This window comes from Cynoglossus semilaevis, chromosome 3 (genome assembly GCF_000523025.1).
Source record: "Cynoglossus semilaevis isolate Cse_v1.0 chromosome 3, Cse_v1.0, whole genome shotgun sequence".
In the NCBI taxonomy this organism is placed as follows: domain Eukaryota; kingdom Metazoa; phylum Chordata; class Actinopteri; order Pleuronectiformes; family Cynoglossidae; genus Cynoglossus; species Cynoglossus semilaevis.
In genome coordinates, this window is record NC_024309.1 from 2,086,721 (window position 1) to 2,102,416 (window position 15,696).

Sequence of the window (15,696 nt, forward strand, 5' to 3'; positions counted from 1 at the left end):
CTTACATACAGACAAATGAGTCGTTTTTACCTTGACATGTTTAGGCGGTGAGCCCAAGATCTCCCTTGACCCTCCTGTTGTCCTTCGCATTTTTGTACACAGCCTTCATCCTTGGAATGAATTTTTTATCTTGTCCCAGTATGCGAGTATGAACGAATAGGAGGAAATGTTGGCACAAGCCGTGCAGTACAGGAACAGGCAGATTGGGTCTAGATGACCGAAGGGACCATATGAGGGTTACGAAGGTATCACAAGATGGCGACGTGACATGTCTTTATCGGCTGTTGTTACAAAGGCTGGTCTCAGTGTCTCCTGTTATCTGGCTGTTCTTTAAGTACGGCACTCCACGTGCGGGTTCAGTTCACTTTCTGTGCTTTTTTTTTTTTTATTTCCATGCGGTAAAAACAGATGATAAGGACTTGTTGTTTTACTAAAGCATTTTGACTCAAGTATTTTACTTTGCTACATCCGAAAAGAACCCATAAAAAATGAAATGCAGGGAAAAACAATCTGCGTTAACTGAAAGAAAATTGCATGGGCCTGGGTGCACAGATTTCCCTTTTTTTTTTAAGCTAGCCAGGTAACGTTGACTAAGAGGCATGGACAAACTTTTTGACTAGCGGACCGCTATTGTCCTTAAATTAAACCGGGCCGGGTCAGGAGCAGAGCGTTTGTGTGAACTAAGATCAATGACATGTAAAAGTCACGGCTAAGGGCTAAAATGCTTTTATCATTTTCTACGCCATCTACTGGGAAAACGTAGGTATTGCCCGGAAAAGGCGGACGTATAACGATATATTACATAATTTGGAAAAGTTTGACGGGCCGGATACAAAAACAGAATAGGATTCTTGTTTTGAAACTGATCTAAGCGCATTTGCGAACGATCGCTGGTGGCTTTGTGTACCTAGCCGTGAATGTAAACAGCATACTATTGGCTAATACAATGCGTACTCCGTCTACTATTGGCTAATTGAGCTCATGAGGGGCTTCAAATGGAATATGGCACGCATATGGACACAAGTGGACCACTGCGGTAATGCATGAATGATAACAAGCATCCAGTCACTAGGTTGCAGCAACGGATACAGTGGTTTGTACAGATAAAAAAATATATACATGTTATCAGGTTCTCAATAGTATTTCAATTCGTCGGGGGAGGAACGAGGGGGGAGAAAATGAGTTTGAGCCGATTAAAGAAACTTAAACGGTTGCCCAAGCCTGTCTATTCACGCATTTGTTTGTTTGAATTTGACGCCCCAAAGAAAGTTATTCTTTGAGTTGATTTGGCACAATGTAAGCATCGGTATTTTTAAAATAATAAATAATGCCACATTGGCCAAAATAAGAGCCTTGGAATTCTCATCTTTGTTCCTTCTCTTCTTTTAGAAATGCTTCTCTCTGTGTTCGTTTAACGTACAGCACTATTTTTAGTGTTACTTGGCTAGGAACTTTGCTGCATTACAGCGCTTCTAAAGTGAGTGACAGGACAGAGTTAAGTGCTGCTAATGACATGTTGTAACCGTGCTGTTAACTTGTGTGTCAGACCGTAATAGATTGCATTAGCGACATAACAAAAGAACAGTAGCGCGGCCGGTCTTTAACTCCTTATCTCCCTTATCTCCCTTATCTTATCTGCGTGTGTCTGTGTAGATAATGGGACGTGGACACAGCTCTGGCTGGTGTCGGACTACCACGAACACGGCTCTCTGTTTGACTACCTGAACAGATACACCGTCACCGTGGAGGGCATGATCAAACTGTCCCTGTCCACAGCCAGTGGCCTCGCCCACCTCCACATGGAAATAGTGGGCACACAAGGTGAGGCGAACATTTCTCTGAACATTTCTTTTGGTTTAATGAATAAAAAAAAATGTTGAAAAAAAAAAAAAATGTCCTGTTCTATTTGTATAAAATGTATTTTCTCTTGAATTCATGTCTGAATTTATCAAGTTTTTCCTGTTTCCTGAGTCTAAGTGTTTACCTGCAGTACACAAAAAAATAGAAATATGAGAAAGACAAAACAAAAGGAACCTAAAAATACCTGCATTGTTATTGGAAAAAAAAAACCTCACATTAAAAAAGCCAATTGTTTTTTAGGCTTTTCTCACGTTTGTGAAGACCTGTGGATGAAGAGTATTTCTTTTCCTCCATTCATGTACGTCTATGAAAATAGGCGGCCGTAATGTAAGGTTCTGAGCACAGCGAAGTCACAGATATGTAAGGTCAGACTATACTACTGACCATTGGCTGTGACCTCTCATATGTCACTGTAAAAAAAAAGTAGGATTTTGTTGGTGTACAACTTCAGCCATTCTTTCAAACCCTTTAACTTTTGATCTATACAGCACTTTGTGGTACATTCATTGTGCAGTATACAGTGTTCCCTCTCTGTATCGCGGTTTTCCTTTCGCTCCATCAGATTTATTTTTCTAATCCACTTTATAATCCTCAAGGTGAACCTCATCAGCTCCTTTATTTTTTTAATTATTTTAACTTACTTTTTTACTTATGTACTTACATAGTCATTTATTTTACCCTTGGTTAAGTAATGTTCATACTTAGCAAGAACTCAAGTGAGCTTTCAGGTGGAGCGTACTTACACAGAGGCCAAATATGTTTTTATGACTAAATTGATAGCTGCTGTTTTTTTGCTAACTTCGTAGTTGTCATTTGGCTAACTTCATAATTACTTTTAGCTATCTTCATACGTTTTTTGCTAACTTCATAGTTGTTATTTGGCTAACGTCATAGTTGTCATTTGGCTAACTTCATAGCTATTACTTGGCTAACAATGTAGTTGTTACTTGGCTCATGTTGTAGCTGTTACGTGGCTAGCTTCATATTTGTTATTTGGCTAACTTCATAGGTGTTATTTGGCTCACGTCATAGTTGTTATTTGGCTAACTTCATAATTACTTTTAGCTATACTTCATACTTATTTCATACTTTTTGCTAACTTCATAGTGGGTTTTATTTGGCTAACTTCATAGTTGTTATTTGGCTCATGTTATAGTTGTTATTTTGCTAACTTTATAGTTGTTATTTGGCTAACTTCATAGTTGTTGTTTTTTGCTAACTTCATAGTTGCTCTTTTTTTTTTTTTTTTTACCTTTTTAGTTGACACTTAAAACATACATGCGAAAATGAAATACTTTGCTCTCTCTGCAGGCAAGCCAGCTATTGCTCACAGGGACTTGAAGTCAAAGAACATCCTGGTGAAAAAGAACGGGACTTGCTGCATCGCTGACCTGGGTCTAGCCGTCCGCCACGACTCCGCCACCGACACCATTGACATTGCTCCGAATCACAGAGTTGGAACCAAAAGGTAAGACTTGCTTTTCTTCCAACTCACAGGCTTCCCAAGATGCATTGGTAGTTTTTTTGTAAATCTTTGTTGTTGATGATGTGATCAAGTTATTCAATTCAGGTTTTATCAATTGTGTACTATTTGAATCGAATTACTCTAAAGCATTTGTAGCTTTTTTAAATGTAATTTATAAAGACATTTTATTTCTGACACTTTGACGCTGTTTACTAACGTGATTTAACTTATGTTGAATTGTTGGGGTTCATTATTTCTGCGGATTTCTGGGCCCTCCGTGTGGTATTTGAATTGGTTTTTTTTTCTTGACTACAGTAGTCCCTCACTATTTCGCGGTTCATATTTTGCGGATTCACCACTTTGGGGGTTCGCGGGTCCTGCTGGAATAGGCCGCCATCTTGTGTAGTAACTCCATTCGGACATAGGGTCCATTCGGACGTAGGGTCCATAGGGTTTACATATCTGGTGCAGCGAAAAATCTTCTTAGCGAAAACTTAGCAGAAAAGATCAAATATATTTTTATTTGCTAACACAGTTAAGACATTTTTATAATTTGGGAGCAGATTGAATTGTTATTAATTGATTCAGAACCTCATGAATCAAAATCAAATAATTTCATGAAATTTGACCTGATCTCCTGTACTGGGAAATACAGAGAGATTGTAATCTACCTGGTGGCCTAATAAGCAGTGTGACGTCTCATTTGTCAGTAATGGACCTTCAGGTGTAGGTTTCGCTGTAGAGCTACGAGCACTAATAAGACGGGAAGTCCTCCTCTCCATCTTGTCCTGAGTTCACTTCTCTGAGTATTTCAGCAGAAAATCCCAAGGTGAAGTCTTAGCCCTGTGATGGAGAGGCCTGTCTTTTATTATGATCCAGTTCTGTGTTGTTTCGCCACACGACTCCAGGCTCCGCAGCGACCCACCCACAGTGAACGCTGGTTGTAAATAAAGGTGTTGAGCCATTAGTGTGCACACACCCCCAATCATCAGGAGGTGACTCTATTTCTGACTCAAGGTTAAGTATTTTGATCAATTACTTTGCCTGCCAGCCTCCAACAGCACTGGCTCAGTAAGTCTTTGACGCCGTCTTCGTATTCCGCTCATTAGTGAAGTGTCGTTCGTGAACAATTCCGTCAATATGAACTAAGATTTCATACGACTCGGGAGTAACGAATCCTCCCGGTGAGCGTTTCGTTCATTTTCATGCAGTACCTTATCTCGCCACATGGCAGGCTGCTGCATAAGACAGTGTTAATGAATCAATGAGTTAACTTGATAATATCGCGTTAAACGCCCAGCCCTGTAAAAAAACAGTTATTATTGATGTGCTAGCCTTTGACTTTTTGCCATCATTTCAGCTGTTGTTTTTAGAGTACTCAACGGTTTATTATTGTAACTAAGTACTGTGTTGATTTTTGATGCCTCTGCTTCTGTTTGGAAAAAATGCAGAAGTCTTTGGCGCAGCCTGTTTACATGTAGCCTGAACGTTGATTATTAACACTTGAGTCAGGAGTTAATCATTCAGATCGATTTCGTAAGATCCCGTTCCAATGAAACAGGGCATTCCGTAGTAAGTCTGTCCTTTTCCCGTCTGAGAGCAGAACAGCCGTTACTGTGGAATGCTTTGCGCTCCCTCCCTCCCCTTTCTTTTTTTCATTTTGTTTATATCCTCGTCTCGGCTCCTTGTCTGTGCGTAGGTTTGATGCCGCGGGTGTATTTCATTGCCTCTAAATGATTCAGTGAGCCTCAGGTCACTGGAGACAGAATCTCGGGCCTTGGCTGAAATTCCTGCTACACCCCTATGGTATGATTCTGTTACTTTCGCATCACTACAGTGAAGCTTCCAGACAAGGTGTTAGTCCAACCCCAAAATTTCTCACTTGGTTGAATAAATCCATTTATCTGTGAAGGTGAAGATACATTTTGAGCAGCACTGTTTTGTTTTGTTTTTTTTCCTGTGCTGTTTTTCCGAGTTTGATGAATTAGAGACTTCAGCAACTAGCTAAACATAAGCTTGGGGTGTTTGTTGTTATGACACCAAAATCCAGCTCTCTGAGCTGCAGACTCATCGCTTTCCTCAAGTATGTTCTCGTAACAGCTGTATCTGCAAGTTTTACACACACAATCGCTCAGCTGTTGTATCCTGTTTTTAGGTTTCTCCAGTTTGTAGTTTCCTACCTATGAAGTGTAGCAGTTGACATTTACCGGTGGAATTAATCGCAATGCATCCTTGACCAACGACCAGTCGAGACGCGGCAAAACAAAGGACAAACATTGGTTGAGCATTTCTGCTGTTGCTGTTTATTTACTTCACGTATTTTAAACATCAAGCAAAGGCTAGCATAACCAACTTTGTATGTTTTAGCACTGCCGTACTACTATTATAAAATAATAGTATTATAAAAAATAATAATAATAAAATAATAATAATAGTAAATAAAAATAAAAATAAATAAATAATAATAGTAAATAATAGTAATAATAATAATAGTAAATCAAAATAATAATAATAGTATTATAAAAAAAAGTAGTATTATAAAAAAAGTATATAATACTATTACTACTAACTATACTTACTAGGAATGGCTCACCTAAATGCGATTACATGACCGCATGAAAAATTGCAATTTTTGTGTAAACAAATGTGGAGCCACATCAACACGCTGCGGGCAGCCACAGGTATGTAAAACGTCCAAAGCTAAAGTCGCTAAGTCCTGAATTTGCCAAATGATCCGTACAGAAATGTTGGACAGGAGAAACCAGCTACCCCCTGGCGAAACGTTTTCATTGCGATAACCCGGAGCTCTACAACAAACCCCGTAGCGAGGTTCGAGTTGAAATGGCTGTGGTCAAGTTTCGTTCAATCACAACAGACTTGCGGTCAAGCAGGACCGTGGAACCTTACTTAAGTCTGACTTTGAGCTTTGAGCTTAAAAGCCACTCACTGTAAACATCGTATATCCCCCAGGACCACATTGAGAAAACATCGCATCGGGCCTGAAGGAGGCTTTTGTTGCGTGGAACGTCAGGTTACCTTCACTACAGACGACGCTAGTATTGTTATAAAGACTGTGGAGTTTAATGTCCTTTTGTTACGACAAAAAAAAAAAAAAACTAGTATTGTTATAAAGGCTGTGGAGTTTAATGTCCACAGAAATGCCTTCAAGTTGTCTCCATTTGAACTTTACAAAAATGCCTCTATTTTTTTTTTTTTTTTTTTTTTAGTCCAACTTTCTCTAAAGATGTCTCAAACACATTTAAAAGCAGTAGAAATGTTATTTTTTAAACGATCAAGTTGTTCTTCCATATTCTCTTTGTGTCCACAGAAATACCTTCAAGTTGTCTCCATTTGAACTTTACAAAAATGCCTCTATTTTTTTTTTTTTTTTTTATCAAGTTCCTGGAAGGTTTGCCAACAGAGCCAACAGAATGGTCTTAAAGTTTTTTAACAGTTGCGCTACTGCCTTTGCACTGTATATATCTTTATTTTTAAACTTATATTGTATTTATTTATTTTTTAAACTTAAGTTATAAAGAAAAACCTGTAAACTTCAGGTTTTGTATTTTTTGTGTCATATTTGAATCTTTTGAGAAACATTCTACAAACATTTAGAAATGAAGAACACTTTGAACTGAATTCCTTTTTCAGCTGTAAAAATGTTGGAAAAATAGTCCGATGACATTTATTTCATATTCTTTTTTTTTATCATGAACCCCTGGGTTTTGGAGTTTGTTTTACAAAGAAGAAAAAAAAAACGAAGAATGTGTTTGAAATGAAAGAATATAACTCTTATTTTTTTATTAAATGGTATATCAAAAATAAACTAGTGAGAATGTACGGTGGGTATTGTAGTGTTGACCTGTGCCACTTTAACATTAATACCTAGAATAAGAACCCTACTTTGATTCTTCCCAGGTACATGGCTCCAGAGGTGTTGGACGACTCTATAAACATGAAACACTTTGAGTCCTTTAAACGGGCCGACATTTATGCCATGGGTCTGGTCTTCTGGGAGATCGCCAGCCGCTGCTCTATGGGAGGTAAGGATCCAATCAGACGAGGCAAAGGGGGGTGGGGGGGGTGGGACCAAATCATTTAGAAATAAATGAGTGGGAGGGGAGGTTGAGGGATTTAAGATTGATTGATTAAGTTATTTGAGTTATGCAAGGTCAAATTAATTAATTTTTATTGTTTTTCCGGCAGGCATTCATGAGGACTACCAGCTTCCTTACTATGACCTGGTTCAGTCGGATCCATCGGTAGAAGAGATGAGGAAGGTAGTTTGTGAGCAGAAGCTTCGGCCCAACCTTCCTAACCGCTGGCAGAGCTGTGAGGTAAGACGCCTTTTTTTTTTTTTTCCGACTTTATCCTTGTACTTTACTCTTTACTGAATTTTTTGCGGGTACACCTGAAGATGGCGCCATGAGCACCAGAGGAATGAGGATGTACAGTGTACTCGACAAATCAAATCTGGAGGTCGTCTGAAAGAGTTCTCTCCCCCCCAAAAAAATTCAACCCCCCTCCCTGTCATCCTGCCGAACAGACATAGTTCGAACAGGTTTACTTGTTCTGCCGCGAGCTAACTCAGCTGACCATGCTAAATTTAACAGTTTAGTGCGTAGACACAGATTAGATTATACAGACCTATTACATTTTTTTTTTTCGTGAGTCAGAAAGCGGGTTTCACAGGAACCCATTTTAATTTAGTTCCTCATTCCAGTCACAAGGCACTTAGTTTTGAAATATGTTGAGCTGAAGAGAGAATGTCTGACTGCACAGTTTGCAGGAAAGGTTACGTAATTACAGAATTTTGCGCTGAAGAAAACGTTGATTAAAGAAAACTGGAGTTGGCCAAAACGAAACTTGCAATGAGTGCATCTCTTGTCAAAACACATGCATTCCAAAGAACGAAAGAGGAAGTATGGCGTTTGGGCCAAAGCTTAAGAAAAGGATTGTTTTTATTACAGTGAATTAACCAACAGGGCAAGTCACTGATTTCAGAGTCAGTTGCAAAAGACAACTGTTTTGCCAACGTGTTCAGTTGTGTTGTGTGTATCCGATCTGGCGGGAAAGGTTTCCGTTCTACGTTAAATCTAAACCTCAAAGCCCTGGAGTCCGTCTCGATTACAGCCCTCAATTATATGATATACTGCACACACACGCGAAAGATCTTTCCCACAGTACTCGGCAAATATTGTGTATGTGAGTATTCCCTCCAGCGCTCAAGTTTCAGGTTCAATAACATGAACAATAGACACGCACAGACAGACACATATGCTTTGGATTTTTGTGACTTTGTTAGACATAAAAAGCTCCTCTTAACTTAAGTAAAACAATACTAAGTTAAGAGGAGGTGCTTGTCGCGTAGCACTAGTGGAAACTAGAGATGGCTCGGTCCGATTCTCTGGAACGGTATTGGTCCAATATGGGTTGAAATCTTAGGATTAAACATAGGAAAAAAAAAAAACTAAAAACCGTTTCCGATACCTAAGCCTAAATGATATTTAACTTTGCAGGACGTGCCTTAAATCAGACACCATCGCCTTAGCGATAGCTGTAGCGGTATCGAAAAAATCTCTAGGTAATGTTTCCAACGAACACAAAAGGAAATGCTGTTTTTGAGCCTCCAGATATGTCACATAATAGAAGTCAAGATGATTTTCAACCAGATGTTCCCATGGGACGCGTGCAATATCTTTTATAACCAGGTGTCAACATCCATTTGAGTTTCACGTAAAGGCTGTAAAAATAAAGCCTGGGAAATAAATTGTCGACACGTCATAAGTCTTTGCTGTTTGTTTAGTGAACTACGAAGAGATAAAATAAAAAAAAAAAAAACGACTCAACTTGGAGCCAAAACCTTTAGCCGCTTTTAGAAGCTGATGCAAAAGTGTTTGTTTTTTTTTTTTTGGTTTTTTTCTGGCATTTTACCACAGAAGATAAGAAAACTCTTATAATGTCGCGTACATACTTTTAAATCAAAACACGGGTGAGAATTTATGAATAGTCGCGAGGACCTACCACGCATTTTAACAAGACCATTTCGGCCAATTAAGTCTCAACAATGTTTTCTTCTTCTTCCTATTTACTTTTCTGTCTTCAGCACGACTGGAGTTGATTAGAAAACTCTAGGGTTCCAAAAAAACAGCAAACTATTTTTCATTACTCTCTTGAGACTGCTAACTTTGCTTATTAGGGAGTGCCCGATACAAGTTTTTCCCAAATATATTTGCTCACATTTTAGTGCACTGTCACAATATACTTGGAGTTTAATCCGCACTCATATCTCGATCGAAATGTTTCCTCATTAAAAATAACTTAAAACCAATTGATTTGTTCCAGCCCTCCAGAAATATACAAAAATTAAAACCATCAAAAACATAGATATAAAATATTATATTGATAATATTAAATAATAATAATTGAGAAAACATTTTATATTGTTCTTATAATAATATAGTTCTGTTGAGCGCTCGTAACTACACGTTTCCTCCTTTCACAAGGAACATCTTGCAAAAGTTGCTTACCAGTAACTTGGAAAACTCGTATTTCGGGGCTCCACTGTATATACTGTAAATATATAAATATATATGTATATATATATATGTGTGTGTGTATATATGTGTAAATATATAAATATATATGTATATATATGTATATATATGTATATATGTATGTATATATGTGTATATATATATGTATATGTATATATATGTATATATGTATATGTATATATGTATATATATGTACATGTATATATATGTACATGTGTGTGTGTATATATATATATATAAATATATATATATACAAATACATTTGTGTTTAAGTTGTGCAATCACAAACTAGAGCACACGTATTTCACAGAGAAAAAAAGAATCTGAATTAAAACAAATCTCTATGCTCTCCCACCTGAAATACATTTTCAAAGCAATTAATAGCAAGCATGAGCCTCCCGCATGTTAAAAAAAAAATACTTGCGAATATGCAAGTGTGGCACAGGTCCATTTGATAATCACTGAAGACCTTCAAGTGTTGTCTGGCGCTGCAAGAATTTTCACAGTCGAATTTCCAGTCAGGCGTAAGCACACTCACACACAGCAACAGACAAAGATGTTGACTCATACATACCAGATGCTCTTTACAGTCAACTCTGAGGGAGACGTGAGGAATTAGTGTAAACCTGGGACATCAAAGCCTTTCATCCAAGTCTATTCATAGTGTCTGGAAGTTGTCATTTGTGTCAGTCAAAAGAGGAAACGTTTTTAAGCTTTAAGACCTAGTTCTTAGTCATGACATTCCTCTGGAAACAAGGCGTCAATAGATAGATAAACGGAGAAAAATTATCATAATCAGTATTGGTCAATGTTGGTCAATATTGAAATCACGATTGCTCATTGCGTATGAAAACACATCGCAGTTTTTGAACATAATTGAAACAGGAAATGCGATTTTACTGATTGCGTACATAATTGAAACAGGAAATGCGATTTTTTTTTTTTTTGATAGCCTACCTTCCCTTAGAAATCCCCCCAAATTGCAAACAGAAAGTAAAAAATATAGAAAGGTACTAGCAGTAGACTGAGACGCTTTCTGAATATTGAAGTACAATGTCATACTGAATGTACTGAAAGGTCCTTCACTTATATTCGGAATTTGTCAAACAATATCGAATAAACTCAAGTCCGTTGTTAAATCCAAGAACAGGTAGTTCTGCTGTCGAACTGTAAAATGCAACTTTTATTGATTTTTTTTTTTTTATCAAAAATAATTTCAATGATAATTTTCAAATGATTTTTTTTTTCTCCTTAAGTTTTGTAACCACTTGAAGTTGTTGAAGAAATTCTAATCAGAATCGGATCGATTGCACAGTCCAACCTGAAATCAATCAATCTATCTATCCATCTGTCCATCCGTCCATCTGTCCATCTATCTATGTATCTGTTTATATATCTGTCTATATATCTATCGTGCCATCTATCTATAGGTGAAAAGTGCTAAGCTCTTCTATCTGGTCATTCTAGGTGAAAAATGTTAACCTCTCTCTCTCTCTCTCTATCTATCTATTGTATGTAGACTGTCTCTGTATAGTATCGGTGAGGATGATGGTGAAGATGATAATGAAATCTCACCCCCCCCAACCCCCCCTTCTCTTTCCTCTGCCCTCTAGGCCCTGCGAGTGATGGCCAAGATAATGAGGGAGTGCTGGTACGCTAACGGTGCTGCCCGACTCACTGCGCTCCGAATCAAGAAAACCCTGTCTCAGCTCAGCCAACAGGAGGGAATCAAGATGTAGACACATCGTCATCATCATCAACCAAACACACACACTTTTTCCCCACTCGTCCATATCATCAGCATCACAGCATTTTAATATTTGTCACCACTTGCTGGTTGTTCCTCCCTTTAAAGGGAAGTGAAGACCCCCTCTCAACCTTCCCCTGGGTTTTTTTTGTTTGTTTTTTTTTTCATTTTTATTCATTGAAAAACTAATGAATCCTGTGAAACTCAGGAACATCTACATATGTGTGTTGAACTGGGCGCACACAGATGGCTGGATTTATGGAGAAATTTATAGATGAAGGATAAGGGATTAAGGACGCATAAAGGGTCGTCTTTCCTCATTATCTGCCATGGTCTCACACACACACACACACATGCAAATACATAACTAATAAAAGCTCAGGCATCATCAGGTAAACTATGGTCCAGACCTTGATCTGGGAAAACCATCAAGGAGGCTTCTGAGCTGCTGGTGCTTCATTCTCATCTGCTCATCTTCAGATTAGCACGTTAGCATTTCAGTCTGTACTGCAGAGGGTAAAATACTCATTAGTAGGGCTGCATACGATATCACTGTTTACACTTTCAGTAATTACATTTTAAAAAAAAAGAAAAAAAAAAGCTTCAGTTTTAAACTAAATTCTACCCAAAAAAATAATGTTTGCGTATCCAGCCCAACATGCAAAAATCGTCACGTGTTTTATTTAATTATTCCATTCTATGGTAATATACATAAAAAAGAAAAAAAAAAACAGTTATCTAAAAACATTTAGTTTTTTTAGAGGGCCACAAGGGGGAGTCACGATCTTTGTAGACTCGTCTGATACTTTTTTTATTTTCATTTTTTTTTTCAACTATCTCATGTCCAATACCGATGCCTTCTTTCCTCCTCGATCACGCTGCGAGCTGCCGTTACTGAGGTGGTCGTGTCTCTGTTTTACGGCATGTCGCGCAAAGTAAAAATTAGCATTTAGGCTTAGCTATCAGATCAGATGGATTTTTTTTGTTATTATTTTTCAAGTCGGATATCAGGGCATTCTGTTTCTAAATATGTTTTGGGAAATTCCGTTTTTTTTTTTGTTTGTTTGTTTTTTGTTTTTAATCTCAACATATCTTCAGTTTATATTTCGAACGACCATTTTTTATCGTGACTAGATAAAAAAAAACCCAGAAAATAAATTTCTGTTTACGTTAAATGAATCGTATCAGTATTTAATATTAATATTAATATTCCCTTTTTTTTATTTTAATTCAAAATATTGTGTTGGGTTTTAGTATAAAAAAAAAAGAATATCAACCTACAGACGGTGTAGAAATGTTAATCGCTTCTGTTCGTTTTCAATTTAGTAAGTAAAGTAAAATAAAAAGAAATTAAGCATGATGTTTGTCAAAGTATATTGCAGTATATTGCATGTACGTTTAAGTTGATGTCAAATTGACCAGGATTATGAGAATTTGTATTTATTTGTATTGCGGCCCTACTATAGAGTTGTTTTTTACCGCAGCATAGATGTGACACCCGCGCAGACACACACACACACACACCAGCTTCTTTTGTTGAAGTTTTGTGCAGAAACCTTTGCAACAGTATTTGCACCTGTTTTTGTGTTCTGATCCAGCTCCCTCGATGCTGTCGGGGGAGCTGCACAGGTCAGCTTAATTTATTACTTTTCATGGTGGCAGGGGATTCTTTTTATCGCAAAACATAAACTGGACACGGTGACCTCATACATTCTGAGCAAACATGCTGCAACGACAATAGATATAAAAAAAAAAAAAATGTCTATTTTCTATACTCTGCTAAACAAACAACAAACGACAGCAACAGCAATCAGCTGCCACCATGCCTTCCAAGCCAGCTGTTACCGGAAAGTGCCAGTGCTTTAACAACTCAACTCCTCTCATGTTGGCCGCGGCGGAGTGTGTGCTGTCGTGAACACGGACATGTGCGTGTGAGGAGGTCTTCAGAAAGGCCCCCCCTCCCCCCCGGAGTACGGCAAAACTTATACTATGCACACCCAAGACATAGAGATGAAGGGAAAAAAAACAAAAAAGAAGGGAAGCACATACTGAGCACCACAGCACCCACATCCCCCCACCAACTTCTGGTGCCATTTTGTCATCCAGCCCCCTGTACACACCCCCCCCCACCTCAGCAACGACTCATTGTACAGCGTCTCTCTTCTCTCAGCGGGCCGAGTCTTTTCAAGCTCCAGCACCTCAAACTGTGTTACAGTCAGACAGTCGTACAAAAGCTGTTGAATAGAGACATGGACTTGTAAGCATAACTGTCATTGCCCTGTATATGTAAACTTTTTTTTTTTTTTTGTTTCCTTTATGCAGCAGCAGCATTAGTATGGCCCGTACTTTATATCAGTAGAATAATAGACAAAATATCAGTAAGGTACATTCATTTAAATATAGCAAACAGATATTTACTAAGCCATAGGTTTTACCAGGTTGTTCATCTTTCTTTTTTTTTTTTTTTGTGGCAAATTCTTGTTTTTCTAACCGAATGTACATTTATGTAAAACAAAAAAGTACTAAAAATAGAAAATGTTTTAAAAAATAATAATAATAATAATAATGATGATGAGAATTGTCTTGACAGCTTAGCAAGCCTTAAGGGACCAACGCAAAAGAGTCAGGATCTGCTCTTAAGTTTCTTTCCTATTTCTGTTTTTTTTTTCATGTGTAAATATATCATAGGAATCATTATATGTATATACATATATGTATAATTGATTACTATGATGAATGTTGTGTCATGATTTTATGTTAAAGAATATATATATATGTGTATGTATATATGTGTGTATATATATATACATACATATATGTGTGTATATATATGTATACGTGTATATATATGTAAATGTAGCACCTGATTTAGGTTCGTGTTAGCAGACCGTTTGTCCTGTTGCCGTAATTGCCACACATCTAAACCTTTCACTTCTGCGTCGCACACACTGCCTGTGTCGATACGCCATTGCTGCACTTTCCTCTTGGTGTTCACAGTCGAGGAACGGCTCGATCTGAACGAGTAGAATAAAACTATCTGAATATGTTCTGCCGGACACTTCTTTTCAAAAGCATCCTAATTTGGAGTTTTTTTGCAGCAATAAGTGCACTTTTGGTTTACCTGTGTGGCAGTTTGCATGTCGTCAAGCCGTCTGTCTAGGTTGTATGTAGATTTTCTATTGTTTTCTTTTCTTTGTTTTTTTTTGTTATGTCAAAAAAAACTGATACAAGATCTATGTGATGTGCTGCTACTTTGTTGTCCACCTCACTTTTCAAGTGGAAGTGAGTGCTGCCGTTGGATGTAAATATTCCCCCAGATTGCCTGAATCGGATTATATTCGGTGCCATGATGCGCTAGAGAGTCGCTAGGAGCCTTTGCAGTAGCAGCACGTTGATTTTGTTTCCAACGACAAATCGTGAAACTCAAGTCATCATCATCATCCTTGGCTGAAGTGCTGAGCAGCTTGATATATAGCATATATATATATAGTACACAGTTGGAAATTTCATTTCGAGAAAGAATCCTCACCCCCCGCATCCCCGACCACACTTTACTGGAGTGAAAAGATAACCTTCGAAAAACGTTCTAAAAGTTTGTTGGATATTTCTCCTCAAAACCCCTTTGTTGTCAACATTTAAGGCAACTGATCATGCAGTGTTGGATATTTGAGTTTGACATCAGCTTTGCCTTCGTTTTAATCCTCGACAGCAGGTCCTCGATTTTACGACGTCCTCGACCGAAGTCGTTCTGTGGCCACGTCGCCATCTCCCGTAATTTTATCAAGAAAGTCTTGTTCCACCTTTCCGACGTACGACTTTTGCAACTTTAAAACAAAAATCTGCGAAACCAGTTGGCAAGCAGATAAATGCGATGTCACACAATGCTATACGCAAAAGACTGCTTTGTTAGCATTTACCTTTTTTTTTTTGCCATACATTGGATTGTACCTCATTTGCTTTCTTTGTTTTGTTTTTTTTTGTTTTTCGCTTTCTTTGGTTTTTTTTTTTTTTTTTTTCTGGGTCTTCATTATGGCTCCAGCGTAAGTCAGACACTTCTGGTGTTTTTG

At 37.8% G+C, this 15,696-nt stretch overlaps 1 protein-coding gene across 1 annotated transcript in view; it reads left to right on the top strand.

Moving 5' to 3' along the window:
- Positions 1 to 14,831, top strand: part of tgfbr1b (transforming growth factor, beta receptor 1 b) — a 41,869-nt gene extending 27,038 nt beyond the window's left edge. The window contains exons 5-9 of the mRNA XM_008307428.3: positions 1,654 to 1,821; positions 3,172 to 3,328; positions 7,244 to 7,368; positions 7,532 to 7,662; positions 11,496 to 14,831. Coding sequence (XP_008305650.1) covers positions 1,654 to 1,821; positions 3,172 to 3,328; positions 7,244 to 7,368; positions 7,532 to 7,662; positions 11,496 to 11,621 — 707 coding nt within the window. The 3' untranslated portion in view covers positions 11,622 to 14,831. The remainder of the gene's footprint in view (positions 1 to 1,653; positions 1,822 to 3,171; positions 3,329 to 7,243; positions 7,369 to 7,531; positions 7,663 to 11,495) is intronic.
- The last annotated feature ends 865 nt before the right edge of the window (positions 14,832 to 15,696 follow it).